The sequence below is a fragment of the Carya illinoinensis genome, chromosome 2, assembly GCF_018687715.1.
Source record: "Carya illinoinensis cultivar Pawnee chromosome 2, C.illinoinensisPawnee_v1, whole genome shotgun sequence".
NCBI classification, from domain to species: Eukaryota; Viridiplantae; Streptophyta; class Magnoliopsida; order Fagales; family Juglandaceae; genus Carya; species Carya illinoinensis.
This window is the reverse complement of record NC_056753.1, coordinates 29,556,534-29,579,540: the sequence shown is the minus strand read 5'-3', so window position 1 is coordinate 29,579,540 and position 23,007 is coordinate 29,556,534. Positions and strand designations below refer to the sequence as shown.

The 23,007-nt window shown below is 37.1% G+C and overlaps 2 protein-coding genes across 5 annotated transcripts; one reads left to right on the top strand and one right to left on the bottom strand.

Moving 5' to 3' along the window:
- Positions 1–3,625: 3,625 nt before the first annotated feature.
- Positions 3,626–13,516, bottom strand: LOC122300753 (protein argonaute 10-like). 4 transcript variants are annotated; one of them, XM_043111628.1, is made up of 22 exons: positions 13,322–13,516; positions 11,370–12,019; positions 10,860–11,068; positions 10,330–10,479; positions 10,096–10,229; positions 9,900–10,009; positions 9,707–9,813; positions 9,354–9,492; positions 9,138–9,254; positions 8,193–8,300; positions 8,030–8,101; positions 7,778–7,900; positions 7,531–7,690; positions 7,289–7,410; positions 6,770–6,907; positions 6,529–6,671; positions 6,359–6,421; positions 5,730–5,793; positions 5,505–5,643; positions 5,324–5,397; positions 4,606–4,732; positions 3,626–4,145 (listed from the first exon to the last, which is right to left on the bottom strand). In XM_043111628.1, exons 2-22 carry the CDS (start codon positions 11,868–11,870, stop codon positions 3,952–3,954), a joined length of 2,994 nt encoding a protein of 997 aa, XP_042967562.1. In that variant the 5' UTR covers positions 11,871–12,019; positions 13,322–13,516; the 3' UTR covers positions 3,626–3,951. The 4 variants fall into 4 exon arrangements, 3 of the variants coding, with proteins under 3 accessions (XP_042967562.1, XP_042967560.1, XP_042967561.1); XM_043111626.1 differs by lacking the exon at positions 13,322–13,516 and adding an exon at positions 12,962–13,275; XM_043111627.1 differs by lacking the exon at positions 13,322–13,516 and adding an exon at positions 13,120–13,272.
- A 6,577-nt stretch (positions 13,517–20,093) lies between these two features.
- On the top strand, positions 20,094–22,127 carry LOC122300752 (pentatricopeptide repeat-containing protein At5g43790). Its single transcript, XM_043111625.1, has one exon. It carries the CDS (start codon positions 20,240–20,242, stop codon positions 21,674–21,676), a length of 1,437 nt encoding a protein of 478 aa, XP_042967559.1. The 5' UTR covers positions 20,094–20,239; the 3' UTR covers positions 21,677–22,127.
- The last annotated feature ends 880 nt before the right edge of the window (positions 22,128–23,007 follow it).

Genomic DNA, 23,007 nt, shown 5'->3' with positions numbered 1-23,007 from the left:
CCCTAGGAACAAGCCTAACAGACCAGTTATGAACACCCTGCAACAAGTTTTTAACATCTCTGATAATCAAACCAACTGAGCTCCACTTCTCCTCTATACTGTTGATAGCATTTATAACAACTGAGAGAGCACCACCTTCTTAGGTAATTTGCTGCATCCCCATTTCAATGCATAATAAAGCCATGGCTTTGACTGCTGCTATAGATTCTCCTAATTGTGCATCTGGAAAGATCTCCCTAGCTAGATGATCTTAAAATTGCTACCACTTGGCCTTCCTACTCCCACTTTGCAATTTATTTTATCAACGGTTGCATCGCAGTTGATCTTATACGTGTCAAGAGTAGGAGCTTCCCATTTCTGAGCATTACTTGTGCCATTCTTTGCTCGAGCCTCACTCTTCTTCATTGAATTTTTATAATCCTCCAATGCTTGGCGAGACTGAAGAGCTAGCTTATCAGGGGGTGTGAATTTTCCATCAAAGATGACAAAGGAATTCCTTCTCCTCCATATCTGGTAGGCAGTCACTGCAACTTCATCTAGAACCTCTTTTGGCATAATTGAGAAAAAATCAAAGAGTAGATTCTGAAAAGAAGTCTCATCCACACTGCATTTTTGTAGCCTCCTAGAATATGAATCCCAAACATCCTGAGCAGATCTACAGCTCCACAAAGCATGAATCATAGATTTAGGTTCTGTCAAACATAAAGGGCACTTAGAAGAATACACCAGATTTCGTTTTAAAAGGTTGAGCTTTGTGGGAAAAGGCTCAAGACTAGCTCTCCAAAGAAGGTTTTGACAGCATTTGGAACTTTAATCTTCCATAACTTTGACCAGATTTCTGTTTTCAAAATGTTGCTCGATGACTGGCCCTTTCTTCTTGTCACAAATTCTCCTTGAATGTGGTAAGCACTTTTAACTGAGAATTTACCATCTGCAGTGCACCTCCAAGCCAACCTATCTGGACTATTACAAACATTGATGAGAATTCTTGTTATAGTCTCATACTCAGATTCAGAGAAAATGTACTTTAGTATAGTCAAGTTCCAATGCTTGGTGCTGTCATCAATTAAGGCTTTCACCTTTGCACATCCTCATCCAATAATCTCACTGGTGTTTGAATTATGAAAGAGGTTGGTGTAGGGACACATTTATCATGTCATATCCTCACAAAATTCTCCATTCCTTATTTTCCATATCAATCCTTTAGATAATAGATGTTTTGTTGCCATAATGCTCTTCCATATAAATGATACGTTATTACCCAGTTTTAGAGTTGAGGAAATCAGTTTGAGGGAAATACATTGCCTTAAGTACCATTGAGGCCAAAGAGTTAAGATGCTGGATAAGTCTCCATCCCTACTAAGGCCAGATTGAAATTTTCAAAATCTCAAAAGTCCAAACCACCTATTTTCTTAGCTTTCCCTAATTGCTGCCAACTTAACCAGTGAATCTTTGATCTGTCTGTCCCTTGCCCCCACCAGAATTTCTGCATGATTGGTCCATTGATCTCCCTCAATAAGACTTGAGGAATTTTGAAAAGACTCGTACTATAGGTGGGATAACATATTTGAAAAGACCCACACACATATTATATATATATATATATATAAGAGAGGGAGAGAATCCCAACACTCACCTTAGAAAGATCAAAACAGTGCAGGTGAACAACAAAATTATTACAAATGAAAGATGCTTGCCATGTAGCCGATTGAGGAGCAAAATTCCCTCTTTTAAGTTTTTGTTCGAATTAGTTAAGAGCCACAATTTAAGAAAGATAGATCGATACAAAACATAAATCTTACAGTATTTATTATTTATTTAATGTTGTCTAAATATTAATTATATGAGTGTCAACAAATATAATAATTAAGGTCCACTATTAAGATCTTCTATTTCATAATCGCATCGGCTCGGCCAGCTCTCCCACTTGAAACCTTTATATTCGGACAAAAATTTGAGGAGACCTTGATCCAAAACATATTATACTACTGGAGTGCGACACCAAGTAAAAGTATGAAATGTTATCTTCAAACAAGTCCTTAGTGGTTTAGTCAATTAATTTTATGAGCATGCAGTCCAAAATTTTCAACATTATTTTTTCCAATAGAAAGCGGTTGTAAATACTCCATTAATGTGACAATTATCTCGTGAATTGAAATTTCATATACACACACACACACACACACATACATATAACCTAGCTAGCAGCTCGTTCAAGCCTGGCATATGAACTTGCAAGCAAGGAATCCGAGGAGTTGATTACTTGCATCTTCGAACAACAACAACGGTTCATCAAAAAGGTTAGCCTCGCTTGTGTAAATAAAACTGGTCCTGGTACGTCCAGAGTACGTAGTACTATTTATGCAGCATTAACTGTAGCTAGCTTCTTTTACGGCGGCCACTAGGCCCTGCATGGGTCTCTTATATATATAATAATACTCCCAAAATCTTAAAGCTACTGCATGCAATGCAAAGATTTGTTTAAGAATTGAGTGTGCAAGTTCAATATAGTACTACTCCCAAGTAACCTTTAAATTGCCTTTAATTTTTCCCACGCTTTCACATGCAGCTTGAACCCGTTTTGGATCCCCATGAGCTCCTAGCTGGGCTCGAGTACTTGGGCTCATTTTTCAAAAAGTAGAAGCATGCTTTACATTATGTTTCTCCATGCAAATTCAAACCAAGTTTCCACCAGCATATATGTGTTAGAAATCAAACTAAAAAGATAGGCTGTCGATGCACCTTCAAAAACAGTACCATACTCCTCGCGTACGGGTGGTTTCGATCAGACGCTTTTTGGCAAAATTTGGATTCCTTGGAATATTTGACTAGTCCGAAATGTGTGACTCACATATTGGGATCAAGATCCTTTACAATTTTCTGATTCAAATACTTTTTTACAATTCAGACACGTGTAAACTCCAGTCGGCATTAATTAATAAAATGTGGTTTATACATTGTGTCTATGACTTTATTTCTCCAAATTATATGAATTATTTCGCCCCATGTGCTTACCGCTTCTGGAAGACAAAAACAGTACTACGCGGTTTCATAACATGAAGTACCAGCAGTTTGCCGACTTCTGTGGCTTTTGGAAGAAAAGGCGACAAAAAAGAAAGACACTGCAGCCATGACTGATACCTTATATGCAGGCAAGGCGCGCACCACATAGATTTAAGAGATTTGATGCAGGAACAATAGCCATGATGATAAGATTGCTTTCTTCTCGTGAGCTAAGCATGTATATATATGGGAAGACTAAACATGCTTCCGTGTCGTGGAAAAAGACAACTTATAATGGATTGTTTCAAGCTCAGGAAATGGACGAAATCAGGTAAACATTGTAAGAGATGCTTTCGGCTTTATCTTCGTCGAAAGTTTTTGTACCTTCAATGATCTCTTTATTTTGCCCATTGGCACCATGCCCAGCAAATGCCATGACGTAACCTTTGTAACCCATTTGGGGTTCAGGAATTGAGACCCCCCAAAAAAAGTATTCGGTTCTCGAGTTCCGAAACGATTCTTTTCACTATCTTGGGTTACCATTTACATCCTTTTATTTACTTCGAACATCATTGCCTTGGTATATGCGAGATTCGATAAAAAAAAACTGTAAGCAAGGGAGTATTGGGGAGATTTTTGCTACAGATAGATTGATACTTAAAAAATTTGTACAAGACCTAGTTTAACTTTCTACACATCATCGTTGGACAATTTCTAGCTCAATCAAAACCTGCTATCTATGATGGGTGTGCTTTCCATGTTCTTTGCTAGTTTGTACCAAGTATGAACCATAAACTAAAGCTCTACTGGTAAAATCACTGATCTGAATCCCGGAAGAACTTGAAACCACACGCCTGGATCATCATACATGTACAAAGAATATAGCGGTGAAGGAAATGGTGATTCGCGTCCGATTTGCTGTTTATGTTATAACCCTCTCTGTGGTCTCTAACAGTAAAACATTACTCTTTTCACATTCTCCTTTAAGGCCGGCAATGGCCGGACACCAGACTCTCCAGCTGCTCGTGTACCCTTGGTACCATGACAGGTACCACCACCTGTTGAGCCATTCTCCTGCATCTCCGGCTCCATGTAGAATCGGGCGCGAAAAGCAGCTAAATGTGCATAATATGCCGGAGGAACTACAAAGGAACAAGAAATTCAACCACTTCAATTAAACATTGTATTGCAATTGGCTGGGACTCCTTCCGTTATAGGACAAAATGAACAAATTGATGGCAAGGAACTAGTTTTTCCCGTATTCTTCTCCCACCACAACTGTGTCATGTAAGCCAACATTTCTTTTTTTAATAAGTAAAGCTAACATTATAGGCTGCTACTTGTACGTATACTGATCTTAAGAGGTACTTCTTTTCTTTCTGTGGTAAGATTTATGTGAAGTCATCTCAAATCCTTCCAATGGAGTGATTAGAAATGATATCAGCAATGCATTTATAGCTTTTACCTCAAGTTTTTTCATGCCTACTGCCTTACGTGCTGAGCTAACCCTCAAAATTATCCAAGAGAGAGAAGGGGAAGGGATTAGGTTTGACGGTGAATTCATCATACGTTGACAACAGTGAAAATAACAACAATGCTTACCAACAGAGACAGAGCGTGTGCATCTTGCATATGTATAACAGAGATTGTTTGTCAATGTCTGGATTCCATCTGCGGTAAAATTGTTCTCATCCCATAGAACATGGTAGTGAGCTGGCCGACTTGTCCCCTATATATGATATAGAAATTGTTGGTCAAAATTTTAGTTTACATGTACTGAAGCTACAGAATTTACAAAGAATCAGCTGGTAGCAGTTGTCAGCTACTCACTATTAACTAAATAACAAGAATCTTCCGGTATACATGTTGCCTTTGTGTTTCAGCATTTACAGATTAATTTTATGGTAGAGACCATAATATAGCAGTATGATTTATTTTTTTAATGAGTAAATGACCTCATCCAAGTCCTTAAAATGGAAAAGTAACAACTCCCAGAACTTCCTAAATAAAAGTGACAGCCCAACAGAGAACAAAGAATAGGATGGTGCCCAATCATGCTGTTCCTTCTCTTTTATGCTTGTAAATTTCTTTTTCCTTTGACGTGTGTAAATAGTATTTCCTCCACCACCCCAGTATAAGGTTTGATAAGATTCCTCTCATGATGTTCAACATCATGACTGTTTATCACTTCTCTGGTTCCTAAGTAACATTTATTTTCTTTTTCTTTTTTTTTTTATAAGTAACATTTCTTTTAAGAGTACAGATTTCTAAGCAACATTTGGAATTGTAAGTCCTCTCCAATCAAATAATAATGTTTTACCTGAATACCAGCATGGCTGCAGAGATAAAAATCGAATTCTGTTGGATGACAAATTTTAGAATCAACCACAGTGCCTGAGAAAACAGAATGAAGTCGTTGTGAAACCTATGATTTTTTTCATGTGTGCATAAGAAAGCAAAGGAAAACAGGTGATTTTTTTTTTATGGAATTTAAACCCCACCAGGCAAAACGTTCCCACTCTTCTTGTCTGTGCTGCTCCTGTCCCTATGGTTGTTAGCAAACAATCGAGTGTGATGTCGTTTTTGTACCACGATGAAAGTCACTGGTGGTTGATAGTTTGGTTCAAGTGAAGCACAAGCCTGTGCAGTGATTGTGAAACCGTGTGACTTTGTGTTTATTCTAAATTATTTAATATGGCAAAAAAGATATATAAGTCGATTCTCACCTTCCGGATCGCATCTAACTCATAAAGCAGAACTTGATAAAACTGCCCTTCACTTACCCCATCCCTGTTCAAATTAGTTGTTGATCATGACAGAAACTGTAAGTATACAATGAACTTTGCAATGTATTTACAAAACATGATTAATGCATGTAATTCTCTATACACATTCCACTGTATGCACATCATGTAAAGTTGGATCAAAGCATGGCAAAATCATTGAAAAGCATAATCCCTATAGAGATATAACTGGATATAAACATTCCATTGATGCTCACCGCTTGTCAAAGTTAAATATTTTAGGTTTCACACGACACTTGCATTGCTCCCAAACTCCAAATATTAAATCAAATTTTACAATTTTTTATTCTTTCTGTTTTTTACTTGTAATATCTGATATGGGAAAGTGCACATATGTACCATATATCTGCAAGTGGATTTATGTATTAGTATATATAATATATATAATTTTTGTTTGGGGACAAAAGAGAAGGCCCACTTCTCTTGCATTTTTACACTTCAATGAAGCTAGTTGTGCAATTTCATAAAGGCGCATGCCTCATTAGAAAGAAAACAGGTTTTGAAAAAAAGTAGTTCTGAAAACCTGCATTAGAGACTAGAAGAATGTTGACCTGTAAAATATAATCCTTAGCGGCTTCTGCCCAGTTGCCTTCCTAAAAGAAACAAGGAGATCCCTGCAAGAAAGTGGATAAATACAGACATGAAATGCTGACCTAAAAAATGGACAACAAAGAAGCAACAAAGATTAGACAAGTCCAGCTTAAAAAATGAAGTCTCATACCGGATCATTCCGCCATTAACCGTACCACGAACAGGATCATGCCACGTTTTGTACAAGTCCTGTATGAGTTCCTGCCTGTGAGCTTGAGCACAAACTAATCCAGCATATTTTGTCACTTCAGGCCAGTCCTGGGAAGCTACTACCTACAGTTGGACCAACTCTATAAGCTACCAAAACCTGAATAATCCTTTACTTGAAAAGTAGTTAGGACAAAATATATATATAATTCAGGAAATCATACAGCAGCTATTGAGGGACTGGAGTCTTCTCCATTCTCTGGGTGTGTCACATCAGCTCCGAATATTATTGTTGGTATGTCACTCACTAATGGTATCCGGCAGCTGATAGCATCTAGAAGAACGGTGTTTCTACCACCCATCTGCACACGAACAATAAGAAAAAAAATCAGAATTCAGGTATCAGGAACCATGAGTTCTCTAGAAAGTGGAGAATTATTCAGATAAACGTAAGAGTGGACACGCTGATACCAATCGCTGCTGTGGTTTATACTTCAAGATTATATCAGTTATATATAAAATAAGTGCATTCACTTTAAAAAAAATATATAAAATGTGTGCATTACCATTCTCAAAATAATGACTTAATCAAGGGTGCTTTAAAAATCAAGTTATCAATGCCATAAGAGCCAGAAATTAGTGACCTGATACATATTCAAATATTGAGAATTTTGCCGTTTGATGATGAATGCAAGTAAAATGACAATTGGAATAATTTCATATAAAATGAGAATTAATCAAACCTTAACATTGATCTTCAGAGACACATTTGCCAAGTACTGCTTGCTGATCTTGAAAACATGCTTTGTGAGACAGCATTGCGATATCAAGCCAAGATCAGTTTCACATATTCGTTTGAGATCGCCTGACAAAAATAATCATATAGAACAACCACATCAAATTTACGTTTTGCTTTCAATTCAAGCAGATGAAGCACATCCCAGTTCCATGGACCTAACAGCCAAAATTTCAACGCAAGACATACCATATAAAGACCCATTGTTGTCTGGCAAAATAGCTAACAGCAGCTCTAGTTCTTTTCCTTTCGTCTTGTTCATGGCTGCATGATAGACATGCTTCAAGGCTTTCTCCACTTGTTCAGGCCTCGCATTGTAGATTGAAATGACGGGCTCTGGATTAAATTCCTAAAAAATAGGAAAAAAAATTGAAGGTCTTTTCGAAGAAACTGTCTAATCTTGAAACATGCAAAATGAAACAGATAAAAAGGTTACCATGCCAGACACTTGACACATTTGGGCAAGTTCATTACAAAACCCACGAGCAACACTCTCCTGTACACTCCGTGAGAAATTTATACATGCCCACCGGCTTACAGTCATCCCATTGATCATTTTCTGTATTATGTGAGGAACAGAGAACCAAGAGATGAGTGGTAAAATCAATAAGGGAATTAGGGGTAATGTAATATCCATGAAAATCCATGCGGCCCCAATTCTAGCTGGGAAATGTCACAACAATGATACCTTGTTCATCATGTTCCACCGACCAACTTGTGGCAAACAGTCTTTTTCCTTTCCAGCTTCATGATACTTCAGCTGCAGTTAAGGGTGCCATAATAGTGAGCAGTAATATACTACTGAATGTATTTTTCTAAACATAATTGTCGTAATAGGAGAAGCACAGTACCCAAGGAGCAGGAAGAATTCGTGCCTCAACAGAAGCTAGCTTCTCACTGATTTTGATGCCAAACTCCTTTGCATAAGGGTCTTGATCATAGGCATTTTGTTGAACTGTCTGCTTCAGTCCAAGAATGATAGTTATCCTTATGAACTAGATCAGAACCCAACAACACCAGACAGGTCATATAACACCATAATTCCAATTTACATGGCTTGCATGGTCCCAATGTCCTCTTGATAAAAATGCATGCAACTCAGTTTGAGGCTCAGTGATAGGTCTCATGCTATTACGTTGATATTCCAACTAGTCATTTATTTTACTTTTATTAGCATGAAAAGAATAAAAAAAAAAATGAAGTACAATTGGATACGACCTTCCAGCAGACAGTAGAAGTTGTTTAACTTGAGTCTACAAGATGATTTGACACATTCTCAAGACCCCCATACATATATAAAATGTAGGTTGGCTGTTGACCCTGTCATATAGTGATATAGGATTTTTTTTTTTTTTTTTTTTTTTTTTTATTGGCACTGGATGTCCAGAAACAGAGTCCCAACTAATCCCAGGGGTCACAAGCCTTCGACAAGGAGTTTCACGCAAGGCACCTGGGGTAATTCAAGGGAAAAATCCCCTAGTACAATGGCCCCTATAGATCATTTGCAATAAAGGAAGTTTGAACCTTAGACCTAGGGGGAACATGCTTCAATTATTTTTCAATTTTTCAAGAAGACAACAGAGTATTTTAAGGTTTTCAAGCTTTTACAATTAGTTAAGGGGGGAACGAAGGGTCTCAAAGATTCCAATGCACCTTCCTTTTCTAGGATCTCATAACCAAGTGAAGGAAAGGCATCTATGTATCGAGACAAATCCACAAATCCCATCTTCTAAAGGTTGCAAAATGGCTCGATTGAGTAATTTGACAATTATACAACATTAGAACATCAAAAATACCTGCAAAATATCATATTCTCGATCTCTAGGTCTTTGACAAGTAACTTTTAGGAGAGCAGTAATTTGCCTCTCATTGAGCCTTTTTGTGTATCGTTGCCCCTCAACAATTTTGCAGGCCTGCATCATCAAAAGCATAATCATGAAGGAATTGTGGACAAAATCTGAAATAAAATCAACTTGGAGAAAGAGGGAACTTTATTAACAGATACTCCCTACCTCCATAGGCAAATAGTTAGCCTTCTTTTGGTTTCCTACTTGAAGACAAGGAAGGTGTGTGTGTTGAATGGTGAAGCCATACATCTCTTGGAAGTATTCAACAACTGACTTCATGGTTGAGTTGTCATCAACAGGAAACCTGAACAAATATACCTCAATTAACCACATATGAACACATTTATGAAGGATTTAAAGAGGGAATCGACAAGAACGAGTTTTCCTTTTCTGGTATTGGAAATATGGCTAAACTCAATTTATAGTCAGCTTCCATTTTTCATGATGCAAGAACTCTCACCAACTTCCAATTCTATTGACTTTGAAGAGCAAATACAAACAAATAATTTAAAACCTACACTAGTTCTCTTGTAGGTTGAGACGTCAATCCTGAAACACGATACTTCCTCCGTACATTGCCTCTGTGTGTTACTTCAACTTTCACTCCTCTTAAGGCTCTCTTGATCTGGTAAACGTTCCAATTGTATTCTAGATTAAATGAAATATCTAGAAAACAAAACCCCACCACATCACTAATGCAGATAAAAGTACCTTTACACGGTCAGAATCAGACAAGGGTCTTGACAAAACAAAATTGCCAAGAAGCTGGGCAACAAAGTCTATTACTGGGAGAGGCTCAATAAATGCAGCTGAAGCCATATCTGTCAAATGTGATAGTTGAGAAAATAATAGTGACACTGTTTGAAAAAATCTCAAGTACCGTCCATTAGAAAATTCATAGAATTACCAATGTTTAAGGACAGGCCCATCTGGGTAGGCCTTATACTCTGGTAAAAACCACACCATGATTCCAAACCATCACCAAGCCGTTGTGGCATTCTGATATCTGGTGAAAAGAAGGATCTCCCTATTGGACAATACCTTTACAAAATGTAGGTTTTGTAAGGTAACAAAAACCAATTGTGCAAGGGTCATCTGTCACATAAAATTTGGCGAGATAACATGCACTGAGAAATTATACCTCTTTGTTGAAAGCTCCCTTAATACAATGTCAAGAATTTGAAGAGCTTCCTGTGGAGCATCTGCACGCTTGCCAGCTAGAAACTGCCCCAAATGATGCATGTTTGCCCTCGCGACAAACTTAATCACCACTTTATATTCTCTTTCCCGTCTGGAAATTTTATATAGACCAATTAAGTTACTTTCATAGGTACATAACAAAAACGAAAAAAAAAAAAAAAATCCACAGCAAAGTCCATCTTAAAGCAAAAGTCATAATCCAAATTATAAAGATTTTTATAATTTTTTATATTTTATTTTTATTTTTATTTTTATGTTTAATTCTATAAATATTCAGAACTGAGAAACTTCAACTGAAGAAACGAGGACGACCCAGATGGTGCAAAGAAAAAATAGAAGAGCATAACCCAAAGGGCACGAGAAAAAGAGAGGGGGGGGGGGGGGGGGGGGGGGGGGGGAATTACACACACAGAGAGAGAGAGAGAGAGAGGTTAAAATGGGAACAGGATAGCGCAGGCAATAAATTCTTACTTGGGACCATTGATTCCATCTTCCTCATCTACTAGCTTAATTTTGAACTCTTTCCATGCAAAGGGAAGCTCCCCAGCCGTGTACAAACTCTTTCTGCCATCATAAGCAGGTAGTCTCGTTCCTAAATCAGATTCTCTGTACAATCTTACCAGTTCTTCCATGATGGCTCTGTTCACGTTTCTTGATGACACTTCAGGAGTTATGGTCACCTGCACGAATCAGTACACAGATGGTGAAAAGGCAAACAAACAATAAGAACAAAATTGATGGCCAAATTTAAAATTCATAAATGGCTATAAAAGAAAAGGACAGACGAATAACAGAAACCTGATCGATTTCCTCTGCAATGTAACAACAAACATATGAATAAACCACACCATAAACTTATTGGATGTCAGATTCAAGGGGCCCAAGTGCTATGACACAAAGCAAAATGCAATTCAATTATCCGCAGCATCATAATATTAACAGCTAAGTTTAATCTTAGCCCCATTAAAGTAAAAAGCTTACATCATACTGGTTCAGGTCCTTCTCCGGTAACTCCGCAAAGAAATGGTTGGCCTTTACGATGCACTTTGTCCCAACTTGCCCAAAACCAGGCCTCCGGGCAAAACTCGAAGCCTTGCTCGTAGTAGGAAAACTCATCTCCATTCCACACAAGTTGCCACCGTTTTCAACCGGTCCACCTAGAGTACTCGCTAAAAGGGCTCCGGCCGGATTGTCAGAGACGGGCGTATTCGCCACGGTGCAGTGCCGGGAACTCGGACGCATACAAACATCGCCTTGATCAAACTTTCGGCCACCTCTACCCCTTCTTCTTCCTTTGTTTTTTGCTGGTGGTGAAGTTTGGTTGTGAGGTTTTGTGTTATGGAGGCCTTGGGGTGGTGGACCTTTACCATTTTGGGCAGTTTTGTTGGTGGGTGCCTTCTGCATTTGGTTCACGGAGTTCTGCAAGTGGGTTTTGATCACAAGGTGTTGCTCTGAGCTCTCTTTCATCTGCCTTATAGGCATGTTGGATTCGCTAATTTTGCAGACTGAGACTGATACGCAAAAGCACAATTACTCGTTGAAAACAGAGAAGCTTCACCAAATGGCACACAAACGCACTGCCTTCTTTTTATTCTTTCCTATTTCTCTTCACAGACTTGAGACTATTTCAGCTGGGGAAAAAATAAACGGGAAAATGCAGGTCAGCGACATAATAAAAGATTGTAGACGAGTAAACAAATGGAAATAATGATGAGAAATGCATCATGGTTTTGTACTCAAAGTAAAAAAAAGTATGGGCAAAAGTTCCGTCTTTCGTTGAACATTACAAGCATTACTATTCATTTGAATAGTTGAAAAGCCGGTCCATTCACATATGTTTCAGGCAGCAGCTTGACCCGTTGAAAATACATGGAAACGAGAAAGAGCCAACCAAGAAACAAATAGTAACAGTTGTTTCTGACTAGTAATTAAAGAGCCATTGGGTCGAGAAGACAAAGATAGCTCAAACACAACCAAAAAAGATGTTGTTTTAATATAATTTCTTATTCTCGACTCAAAAGCTCAGAATCCCATCAATAAGAGAGGAAACATAAAACACGAAACCCCAAATAAAATTTGCAGCCCAAAAATCAGTTGTAAACTCGAAAAGCATATATGCAAAACCGAAGACAAATCTTCTTCAGATTCTTCTATTAGCAACAGAATGAACTGGCAGACAGAGAGCATGGAATGAATAAATACAATTAGACAAACAATTAGAACCCCAAGAAACGGAAATATCCAGAAGTCAAAACCATTCCCTTAGGCGTCTCCCCTACCTGAACCGATTATCATATAGAAGATGAATAAACCCAAACGAATAAAACATGACAAAAGAATACGTGTGTATATATATATTTTACAGATTTTGAAACCAGGTGATTGCTGTAGGAGGAGAATAAAAACACCCAGAAGAAAACAAAAATCAGGAACAAATCCAAAGAGAAGGAATAAACATTGAAAAGGGAAGCGTAATCACTATCTGTAGGATACCCAAAACTAATTCCGACGAGGAAGTGCAGCCCCAATAAAATATAACCAAGTCCAAAGAAGCCAAAAGATTGAAGACTCACCAACTAACCAACCCACCACACTCAGAGACTATGGGAGTGATGGAATACTAAAACAAGTCGCTCTGCACTTTAATCAAATCACAACAAAGAAAGAAGGCTTTAAAAGGATCGGTGGCAAAGAACGTGAGTAGAGATTAAAAGGGGAACCAAACGCTTACTACATATAAAAGATGGGTTTTGGTGGAGGATTCAGATACCAGAGAGAGAGAGAGAGAGAGAGAGAGAGAGAGGTGATGATGATAAATGAATCTTTATACACGCATGCAACTGCTTTTGGTGTTTTCTTTATCACGTGTAAAAGGCTTGTGGCACCCTGCCCCCTCCCCACCCCATGCTTTTAAAATACCTTCCCCCCCCTACCTCCCTCCTCCTCCTCCTCGCTCTGTGTCTGTCTCTCTGTCTCTCTCTGTTTGTTCTGGTTCTGGACTGGTCGCGCAGCCTCGGGGACGTACCATGACCATATATTATATGTATAAATATATATATATATATAGATAGAGTCTTGGAGAGAATTAGAGGGGAGAAAGGATGGAGAGAGGAAAGTGGTGAATACGAGTCCAAAAGAGTTACTGAGGATTGTAAAAGCAATCATACACAGAAGAAGAATAATTCGAACTTGCAGTACTCTCCCTCTTTTCAAGACTTGTCCATTTCCTCCTCTCTCTAGTCCCCATGCGGTAGTGTATAGTGTAATAGCTGAAGCACCCTCTTTACCTTTTTTTTATTTTTCTTTTTATTTTATTTTTTCATCTCTTTCGTTTGCCCTCCGATGCACTTAAAGCCTTTAACGGTCGATTCAATGGGCGGATAAGACTTGGGGTCCACTTTCCTTGTGTTGCTTTATCTGCTTTTGGAACCTTTGACTTGATCCACTACACTAAGGTCCACCGTATTAAGCTCTTCTACAACCTGGACCCTCATATCAACTAGTTTTTTCAGGCTTCAATTTGTACCAAGATGTTATATTCTATGGAAAACTTCTATCAACATTTTTTAGACTAGTTTTTTTTTTATTACAAATAATTGGATAACATATCTTAGGATAAAAAGATTTTAGCAAATTCAGTCATTATTTTTTAATTAAGTGGCTTAGTTAAAAATATATATATATATATATATATATAGAGAGAGAGAGAGAGAGAGAGAGAGAGAGAGAGAGAGAGAGAGAGAGAGAGAGAGAATTTCAATCTCGACCAATACAAGCTTAAGGATCTAGCGGTTGGCAATGATTTAGGAGCATGCATGATTGAGTATGATGGTGAGTACCTTAGCTTCTCTATGGTATAATGAGCTTAATTATAGGAGAAAAATGCCAAAGAATGAGGCCTGAGGAGGTAGTGATTGTCTATGATGGCATCCTAGACTTCGAGCAAAATGGGGTCCCATTAAAAAAGAACATCTGCATGGTTGGAAATCAATTGCAATTTATGAGATCCCACTCATTATAATTTGGATGGTTGTCAATGGTGGAGTGCATTCGGAATTATTACTTGTTGACCCCTATGCCTGAGATGCTTAGGTATTCCAACTCCTACCATAGCTACAATGTTACCACACTGATTCACCGTTGGATCAATCTTTAACACCAATTGGCTAAACACAATCCACTCGTTCAAGCTCATTGAAGATGAGAAAGTACAGGACCACCTTGAGTTCAGAGGCTATGAATTGTAGGGCAAAGAGGAATGGATTAGAATCAACAGGAGATCTTGTGATGTGAGAAATATGGTCCAAATGACAACATAAATAAGGTTGTACCCATTTGTTGGACGGTTTTGAAGACAGGCATGCACCCAAAATTTCCACGAGACAATTAATGCATCAAATCATTACTCCCGACTAAAACAGAGAAGCCAAATAAATAAATAGATAATTTTGAGAAATGGGTTTTGTGGGGGCATGGGCCTGCTTTGTTGTGGCATAAATGCATAAATTTGGCTTGGATTTTTCCTGTTTTTATCAGGAGAAAATAAAAGATCAGATGTAATATGTAAGGGACAAGTCATAGATGGGCAAGATTTGTTTTGTTTTGGGTTCGAGTTATAAAAATAAATGAGGGGATGTATGTTAGGTATGTTTTGGTTGTGGACAAGCCAAAGGCATGTTTGAGAGTAGTGGTGTTGGGGGGAGTTTCCCAAGTGAGAATAGTGGGTGTCGTGGGGTCCAATCTCCACAAGTTTAAACATACACATCCTAACATTTTCACATTTTGTACTGCTCAATTGCTGCCTATGATTCCACCCATTTCAATGTTGGGTACTTTGTTGGGGACATTATGTTTATATATATATATATATATATATTTAGAGAGAGAGAGAGAGAGAGAGAGAGAGAGAGAGAGAGAGAGATGGTTTTGTTTATCCAATTATATTTATAACACAGGCCATATGCACCTTTGTGGGTGCATGGGAATGAATGAATCATGGAACACACGCACACATGCGGACCTGCGTGCTTATTCCCATCACGTGAGCGCCATTGTTATTGAGTTTGTACTTTAAAGCTAAGGAAAAAAAAAAGCTACAAACTTTTCCCATCATTTGAACTGCTAAAATAATCATTCCTTTTTTTAGCTTAATTTATCCCATAAACAATTTATAGATTACGTGCTCTCTCTTTTATCTGAGCACAAGCTTTGTGCTTTTTCCTAAACTAATTATCTTTTAATTGAATTGTTATCTCCCACACATCGGTTTAGTGTCATTGGGATCAAGCTATGACACAAATTACAAGATGTCAAGATAAATAGAAGTGGTATTAGTCATGACTCATACCCATAAGGTATGGTTAAAGCAATTTTGAAAAAAACTTAGATTATAAAATCCTACCTATCATATAATAAAATTATAACCTATGATCTTGACCCTCATCTCATATTTATTATTAATTATTCGGAATATATATATATATATTTTTAATGATGTTGGCCAATGCACGCCTGCAATTGTTCCACTACCCATTTTATATTTTTCAAATTATGTATATAAATATATAGTTTTGGAGCCATTTAATGTTTGTTTTGTTGCTAATTATGGAGTAACTTACATTGCTAATAATTAAATAAAAGTGTTTATCCAATTTTTAAAGGGACACCATGACACGACATGCCTGCAATGGCTATAAATATTGGAATTTAATAATCGGAAACAGTGAATTAAGCTGAGATATGGTTTTTAGCATCTGTTTTATTGTACGAGTTGCCAGCCTCCACTTCCATAATCAACCAATAAGCAATCGCCATCTTTCGTTTTGTTTTCGAAGTGTTCACCATCTTTTCATTAGGGTATGATCATGAAAGGAACAAAAAATAAACGTTAAAAGATGATATACAGTATTGTTTGTCGCTTACATCATGGTGAGACAATGTCGTATCACATTCTTTAGAGATATGTTTTAGTAACAAATAATTCCATCGAAATATTTATAAACTATATAACTTAATGTAATATATTAAATTATATAATTATTTTTATTGTAAATTTTCTTAATTGCTATCTCTTTATGATAATAGAATACTTTGAACATGTAATAATAAGCACGTGCTCATTTAACACTCCGTATATTTTCTTCCCGATGGCTTTGGAATGATAAGTTTACCTTATATTTTTTTTTTTAGTCAATAGAATTTGAATTTGTACTTAGAAAAGGAGAGATACGAGTGGAAAAACTGCCAAAGTACCAAAGACAGATCACAGAAGTCGTTTGGCGTTTGGTGGTATCAATTTTCCTCTCAACAGGTAGAAGTCTGCGGTGATGTGCCGTTCTGCCACCAACCTATATCCATCCTTTGGCTGGAAATGTCTATGACACACTTGACACTGTATAACCTTAAGGTATCCCCATAAACAAACAAACAAACAAAGGTCTAATATTTGCAGCTCTTGATCAGGGGCATGTACGTACTCAGGAGGTGCCAGGTGTAATCTCAATCCTTGAAGGCCACGTGGAGCCCAACCCAAAAAAAAATATATATATATTGGGAGATTATTGCTTAGGATCCTTTGAAATAGGCATGATTGAAACATCCTTACCAAATTGAAAAAGAAAATAAACTCAGACCGATCTAAATGCTCTTAATTTGCTGCTTTGGTCCACACAAGCAGAACCCAAAAAGGTTTTGATCATTACCCACAAACTTGCGAGCAGGCTGAATCAGGACAGCATTGATTTTAAGTGGTCTCTGCAGTTACTACTGCATTTACATCATGAATTATGATGACCATTTAATTTACAATGCATCTCAGTAATTCCAACTAAAAGAAGTAAATATTTCTGAAGATTTTGAAGGCAATCTAAGAGCATTCGCAGGGTCTAGTCAAAGTCAAAGTCAAAATTTGACTAAAATAAGATGTTTTGACTAAAACTTAAAGTCATTCAATTATAACTCTATATTGGACTAAATAAAAATAAGTGAAAATAATAATATAATATTATTTTTTAATAATAATTTTTTTTTTCATATTTTACCACTACATTAAACTTATGTTAATTAATAATTTAGAAATTATTAAATTATTAATTAATATATGGTTATTGTTAATATTAGAATACAAACAATCAAAAATTTAGAAATTAAATATGTTAATTAATAATTTAAAAATTATTAAATTATGAATTTACATATAGTTAGTGTTAACATAAGAATGCAAACAATCAAGAATTTAAAAATTAAATATGTGTTTGATCTGTGAACAGTGACTAGTCAAGTTTGGACTTCCCTTTTTATTTATTATAGCTTAGAATTTCACCTAATGGACTTTATCTAGTCCAATACAGCTCATTTAAATAAAATTTAACTATATTTTAGACTTCACTAACTTTAAGTTAGTCCAATCCAAGTTTTTGACTTTAAGAACAGGTTTAGCAAATGAGAATTCTTATATTATCATTACAATTTAATTAAATTTTCATATAAAATATAATAAATAATTTAATTTTTTCAAATTTCAAAATAATAATAATATTAAAAAATAAAATTTTAAACTTTTATTTTAAATTTAAAATTCTCGTCTCTACTTCTAAACCTGCCCTTAAAGAGAATTGAAGATAAGGTTAGAAACATGGAATCTAGACACTACAGATTGTAGTTATGTTTTTTTTTTTTTTTTTGAATAAATTGTAGTTATGTTTTGATTGAATTAGTTGGTCGTCTTTTCCCTGGACAATTGAATCTGTTGTCATCTACATTTTTCGATGTGCATGTCATTATAGTCTTTTCAAATATCTTTTGCTTTTCGGCATTGAGCGAATACATGCACAATATATAAAAAAATAATATGTATGTGTATGTGGCCATCAAAAGGCACCCCCAAAAAATACTTTCATCAGTCACCCCAAAAGCAAAGTGGTCAGAACTCAAAAAAACACACAAAGTACTTTCACATCTCCTTTGATCATCGTCCCACCAACCCCTAACTTTTTCTGTCAAAAAAAGTATCAAGGGCATTTCCGTCCCAACACATTTGGCATTTTCAAAACTTGAAGGGGAAAAAAAAAAGAGGACTTTTTGTCTTTTAGATGTCTCATTTGGGCCCCACGAAAGATCCAAAGTTCATGGGCTAATCAACTTGTCTATGGGGGCCCCATGAAAATCCTCCCCCACCCCTTCTCCAAAAGCCGTACAATTTAGACTGGCTGGCTCAAGCGTGCATGTACCTTCAAACACAAGATAGCAAGGCAGTATTTGCATTATGCTTTTTGACCAAGTTTCACGTTCAAAACATCGAGAAAAATTTGAAAGCGAGATTTGGGTAATATTCTTTCAAGGAATCAAAGCCTATAACTTAGTGTCATGAGCGAGGAAATGCTTTTGATTATAGGTTCAATCATGGAGGTGGGCGGGGGAAAGAAGGATCTGTAACATCATTTTCGTGAAAAATGCATTAAACTTGAAAGCTATTCTCTTTTTCACTTTATTATCGGAGATGACAAAAGGTTTTTGGTGGGTGTTGGGGACCGATTTCCAGCATTGTGCAACATGATGTACGTGCACAATACCGTGACCACATTTATCCTTTTGCTTTTCTTTGACTGCCATCTTTCATTTGTGTGCTAACCATTATCCTTTCAAAGAAATTATTTCCTCAGCTTTTGGTGGCAAATTTCCTGCTGGCAGAGCACTCTATGTTCTGGTTCTTGGATTTTGGGTAATTTTTTTTTTGTTACATCTGTTGGGAGTTATTGGATTGTTTCGTATATTTGTGTTTTGGTAAGGATATTGGACGGATCTGAATGGGGAAAAATCCCTCTACATGTTCGATGGGGACAGGTGGCAGCAGTCCATTATGAAGATGAAATATAAAGTACTATGCCGGCTTGTGTTCCTTCACAGCTTCACCATCATGTTAAGACCCGTCACCCACCCCTGTTTTGCTTCATTTTAGTATCTTTGAGCCTTCCTTGTTACGCAGTTTTCTGCCAAAAAATAGAAAAGAAAGTACATTAATTAGTTGTATCTAATTATGAGTATAAGTTAGGATGCCTTTTACTATATGGTTAGGTTGTATGTTGTTTTTATGAGCAGTTTTGCCCTTTTTTGTTGTACCTTCAAGTTGATATCTTCCTTTCTTTTTATTTTTTAAGTTCTCTGAAAAAGTGCATGCTTCAAAATTGCAAGAATCGATACGTAGGACAATAATCACCTTAAAGTATAAGACACCAGCACTTTGTTTGTGAAACACTGGACACTAACTGATCCAGCAGTTCTACAAAGGTCAATAAAAATAGCATAATGCCAACCAGAATTAGACAATCTCCTCATGTTTTACATCGGATATATAACAAAAATGATAGTTGCAGTTGTGAGTACGTAAACTCTATATAATTATTTTAAAAAATATGAATAAATAAAAAATTTATATATGAAAAGAAATTAATTTTTTAATAAATTATATTCTTTTTTAAAATGACTGTATAGTATTTGTGTACTCTATAACTATACGCAAGATTACTATTAAATATTAAGAATTTGATATCGTGAAAAAAAAATTAAATATTAAACAATAAGTCTGTAGGCCCACTTCATTTATTCTAAAACAAGTTATATAGGTAAAATCAATACCGACCTTCGTAGGCCCAATGAACATAATCAGTTAAGTTGGAGTATTTCAATAGGCGGGCTCTCACTCTCAGCCCAGTTTACCCACAATTAAATGGAAGTTCGTTGCTGAAATCTGTACACGGGACGATGTCGATCATATTGCCACCTTAAAAAACCGTTGCCATGAGAATCGTTGTCGATTGCAACCATCAAATTACAGCATCCAGATATGCCATGAAATGATGTCCCAAAACCCAAACTTCAAGCACCCAACCCTCCAACTCTTGGAAAAATGCCAGACCCTGCACGCCATTAAGCAAGTCCATGCCCATATGCTCACAACCGGTCTCGCCCTCCACACTTACCCTCTCAGCAGACTCCTCCTCTTCTCCTCCGCCGTTTCCATAGCCTACGCACTCTCGATCTTCAATCAAATTCCAAACCCGACAATCTTCCTCTTCAACACTCTCATTTCCTCGCTCGTCACCAATGGCGGACACAACACCTACAGTGTCTGTTCACTTTACAACCGAGTTCTCTCTCACCAGACCCTCAAACCCAATAGCTTCACCTTTCCATCTCTCTTCAAGGCTTTTGGGTCTGACCCATGGTTCCAACACGGTCGAGCCCTCCACACCCATGTCTTGAAATTCCTTGGATCCACACATGACCACTTCGTCCAAGCCTCGTTGCTCAATTTCTATGCCAAGTGTGGCAGAGTCGGTGTGTCTAGATATTTGTTCGATCAAATTAGGGAACCGGATTTAGCGTCGTGGAACTCTATTTTAGCTGCTTATGCGCATAGTACGAGTACTGAGTGTATTAGCAGTGCCAGTAACGGTTGCGATAGTAGTTTGTCCTTGGAGGCTTTGTATTTGTTTAAAGACATGCAACGATCCTCAGTTAGGCCTAATGAAGTTAGCATTGTTGCTTTAGTTAGCGCTTGTGCTAACTTGGGTGCTCTTATTCAAGGTACATGGGCACACTCTTACGCATTGAGGAACAATCTTAAACTAAACCGCTTTGTGGGAACAGCACTAATGGACATGTATTCAAGATGTGGGTGTCTGGATTTAGCGCACCAGTTGTTTGATCAATTGAACGAAAGGGACGCATTGTGTTACAATGCCATAATTGGTGGATTCGCAATTAATGGTTATGGACATCGGGCACTTTGCCTTTATGAGAAAATGAAGATTGAGGGAATAGTTCCTGATGATGTTACGTTTGTAGTTACCATGTGTGCTTGCTCACATGCGGGTTTGGTAGAGGAGGGCTGTAAGGTTTTCGAGTCTATGGAAGAGGTTTATGGGATTAAGCCAAAACTTGAGCATTATGGCTGCCTGGTGGACCTTCTAGGACGAGCCGGGAGGCTAAAGGAGGCTGAGGAAAGGATTCAGACCATGCCAATGAAACCAAATGCCATTTTGTGGAGGTCTTTACTTGGGGCTGCCAGCGTTCATGGAAATTTGGAGATGGGGGAAGTTGCACTTAAAAACTTGATACAATTAGAACCAGAAAGCAGTGGGAACTATGTGCTTTTATCAAATATGTATGCAAGTATTGATAGATGGGACGATGTCAATAGAGTTAGAAAGCTGATGAAAGATCATGGGGTTAACAAAATGCCCGGAAGCAGCTTGGTTGAAATTGGGGTGCCATGCATGAGTTCCTAATGGGGGAAAAAGCACACCCACAAACAAAAGGCATTTAAAGCTAAAAGAGATTAACAAAAGATTATCTGAATATGGTCACAAGCCAAGAACAAAGGAAGTGCTGTTTGACATTGAAGAGGAAGAAATGGAAGGTGCCCTCTCTTGCCATGGTGAGAGGCTAGCTATGGCTTTCTCTTGGCATCTTAATCGAGTGCCCCTATCCGAATCATTAAAAACCTTCGGGTTTGTCATGATTTCCATGTGAGTACTAAGCTTATTCCCGTGATATATGAAAGAGAAATTAATTATAACAAGGGATCGAAATCCTTTTTGTCATTTCAAAGATGGAATTTGTTCTTGTCTGGACAATTGCTGATAGTCTCCATTGATTACAATGTCTATTCCCTGCATCTGAAAAAGAAAAGGACAGGAGAATATCACGTGTATTTAACTCGGACATGTAAATTCGATACATGCTTGTCTTCTTGATATTTGGAGCATTTTCCTGGCTTCTTCCCACAAAATAAATCAAACTAGTCAAAAAAAAACTTGATGATTATCTTTAAGAAGGGAATGGATAAAGTAATTGGGTGAAGGTCAGGCTGATCAGTTGCTTGGATTCGGAAAGAATAGAAATGAAAAGATACGGTTATGGTGAATGACGTTTAAGGTCCTGAACGTGAAATCAATCATTGTTCCAAAAAGGCTTGAATTCATAGAAAAATGTAGATTTAATTATTTATTGTATTATTTACATTCTATATCACGAATCAGCCAAACTCTCTCTTAATGAGTGAGTCCAATACTTGAAATATTTAATTAAGTTATGTAATGTAGAGTCAAGATTTGAATTCAAAATCTCTGTTTTGATATTATGTAAAATTATCACTTGTTTAAAAAATTTAAATTAATAAGAAGATATAGATTTAATTATTTATTACATTCTTAACTTATTATGTTCTTAACACTATGGAAAAAATAAGAGCTTGGAGATTCCTCAACTGAAGTTTTTATACGATACATTTGAACATTACATTAATTGCGAGTAAGATTTAACTTGACGAGATTTACTTGATGTTGGGCTTGACACCCGTATATCTCCTCACAACACTCGCTACTGTTTTTTTAAGTCTCTCTTTCATCTCCCGTTGGATCATTCACCAATCACAACAATAATAATCACGAAACAAGCAATCAACTTGTTTGGAAGCGTTTTTACACGATGAAGATGGAGGGCTTTGATGTCGCTGGTCTAGGGCTTTGAAGCCGTCTACCTTTTATTTCAATCGGACGGGATGAAAGGCATTTTACACGATGGAGGTGGAGGGGTTCGATGTCGTTGTTTTGGCCGT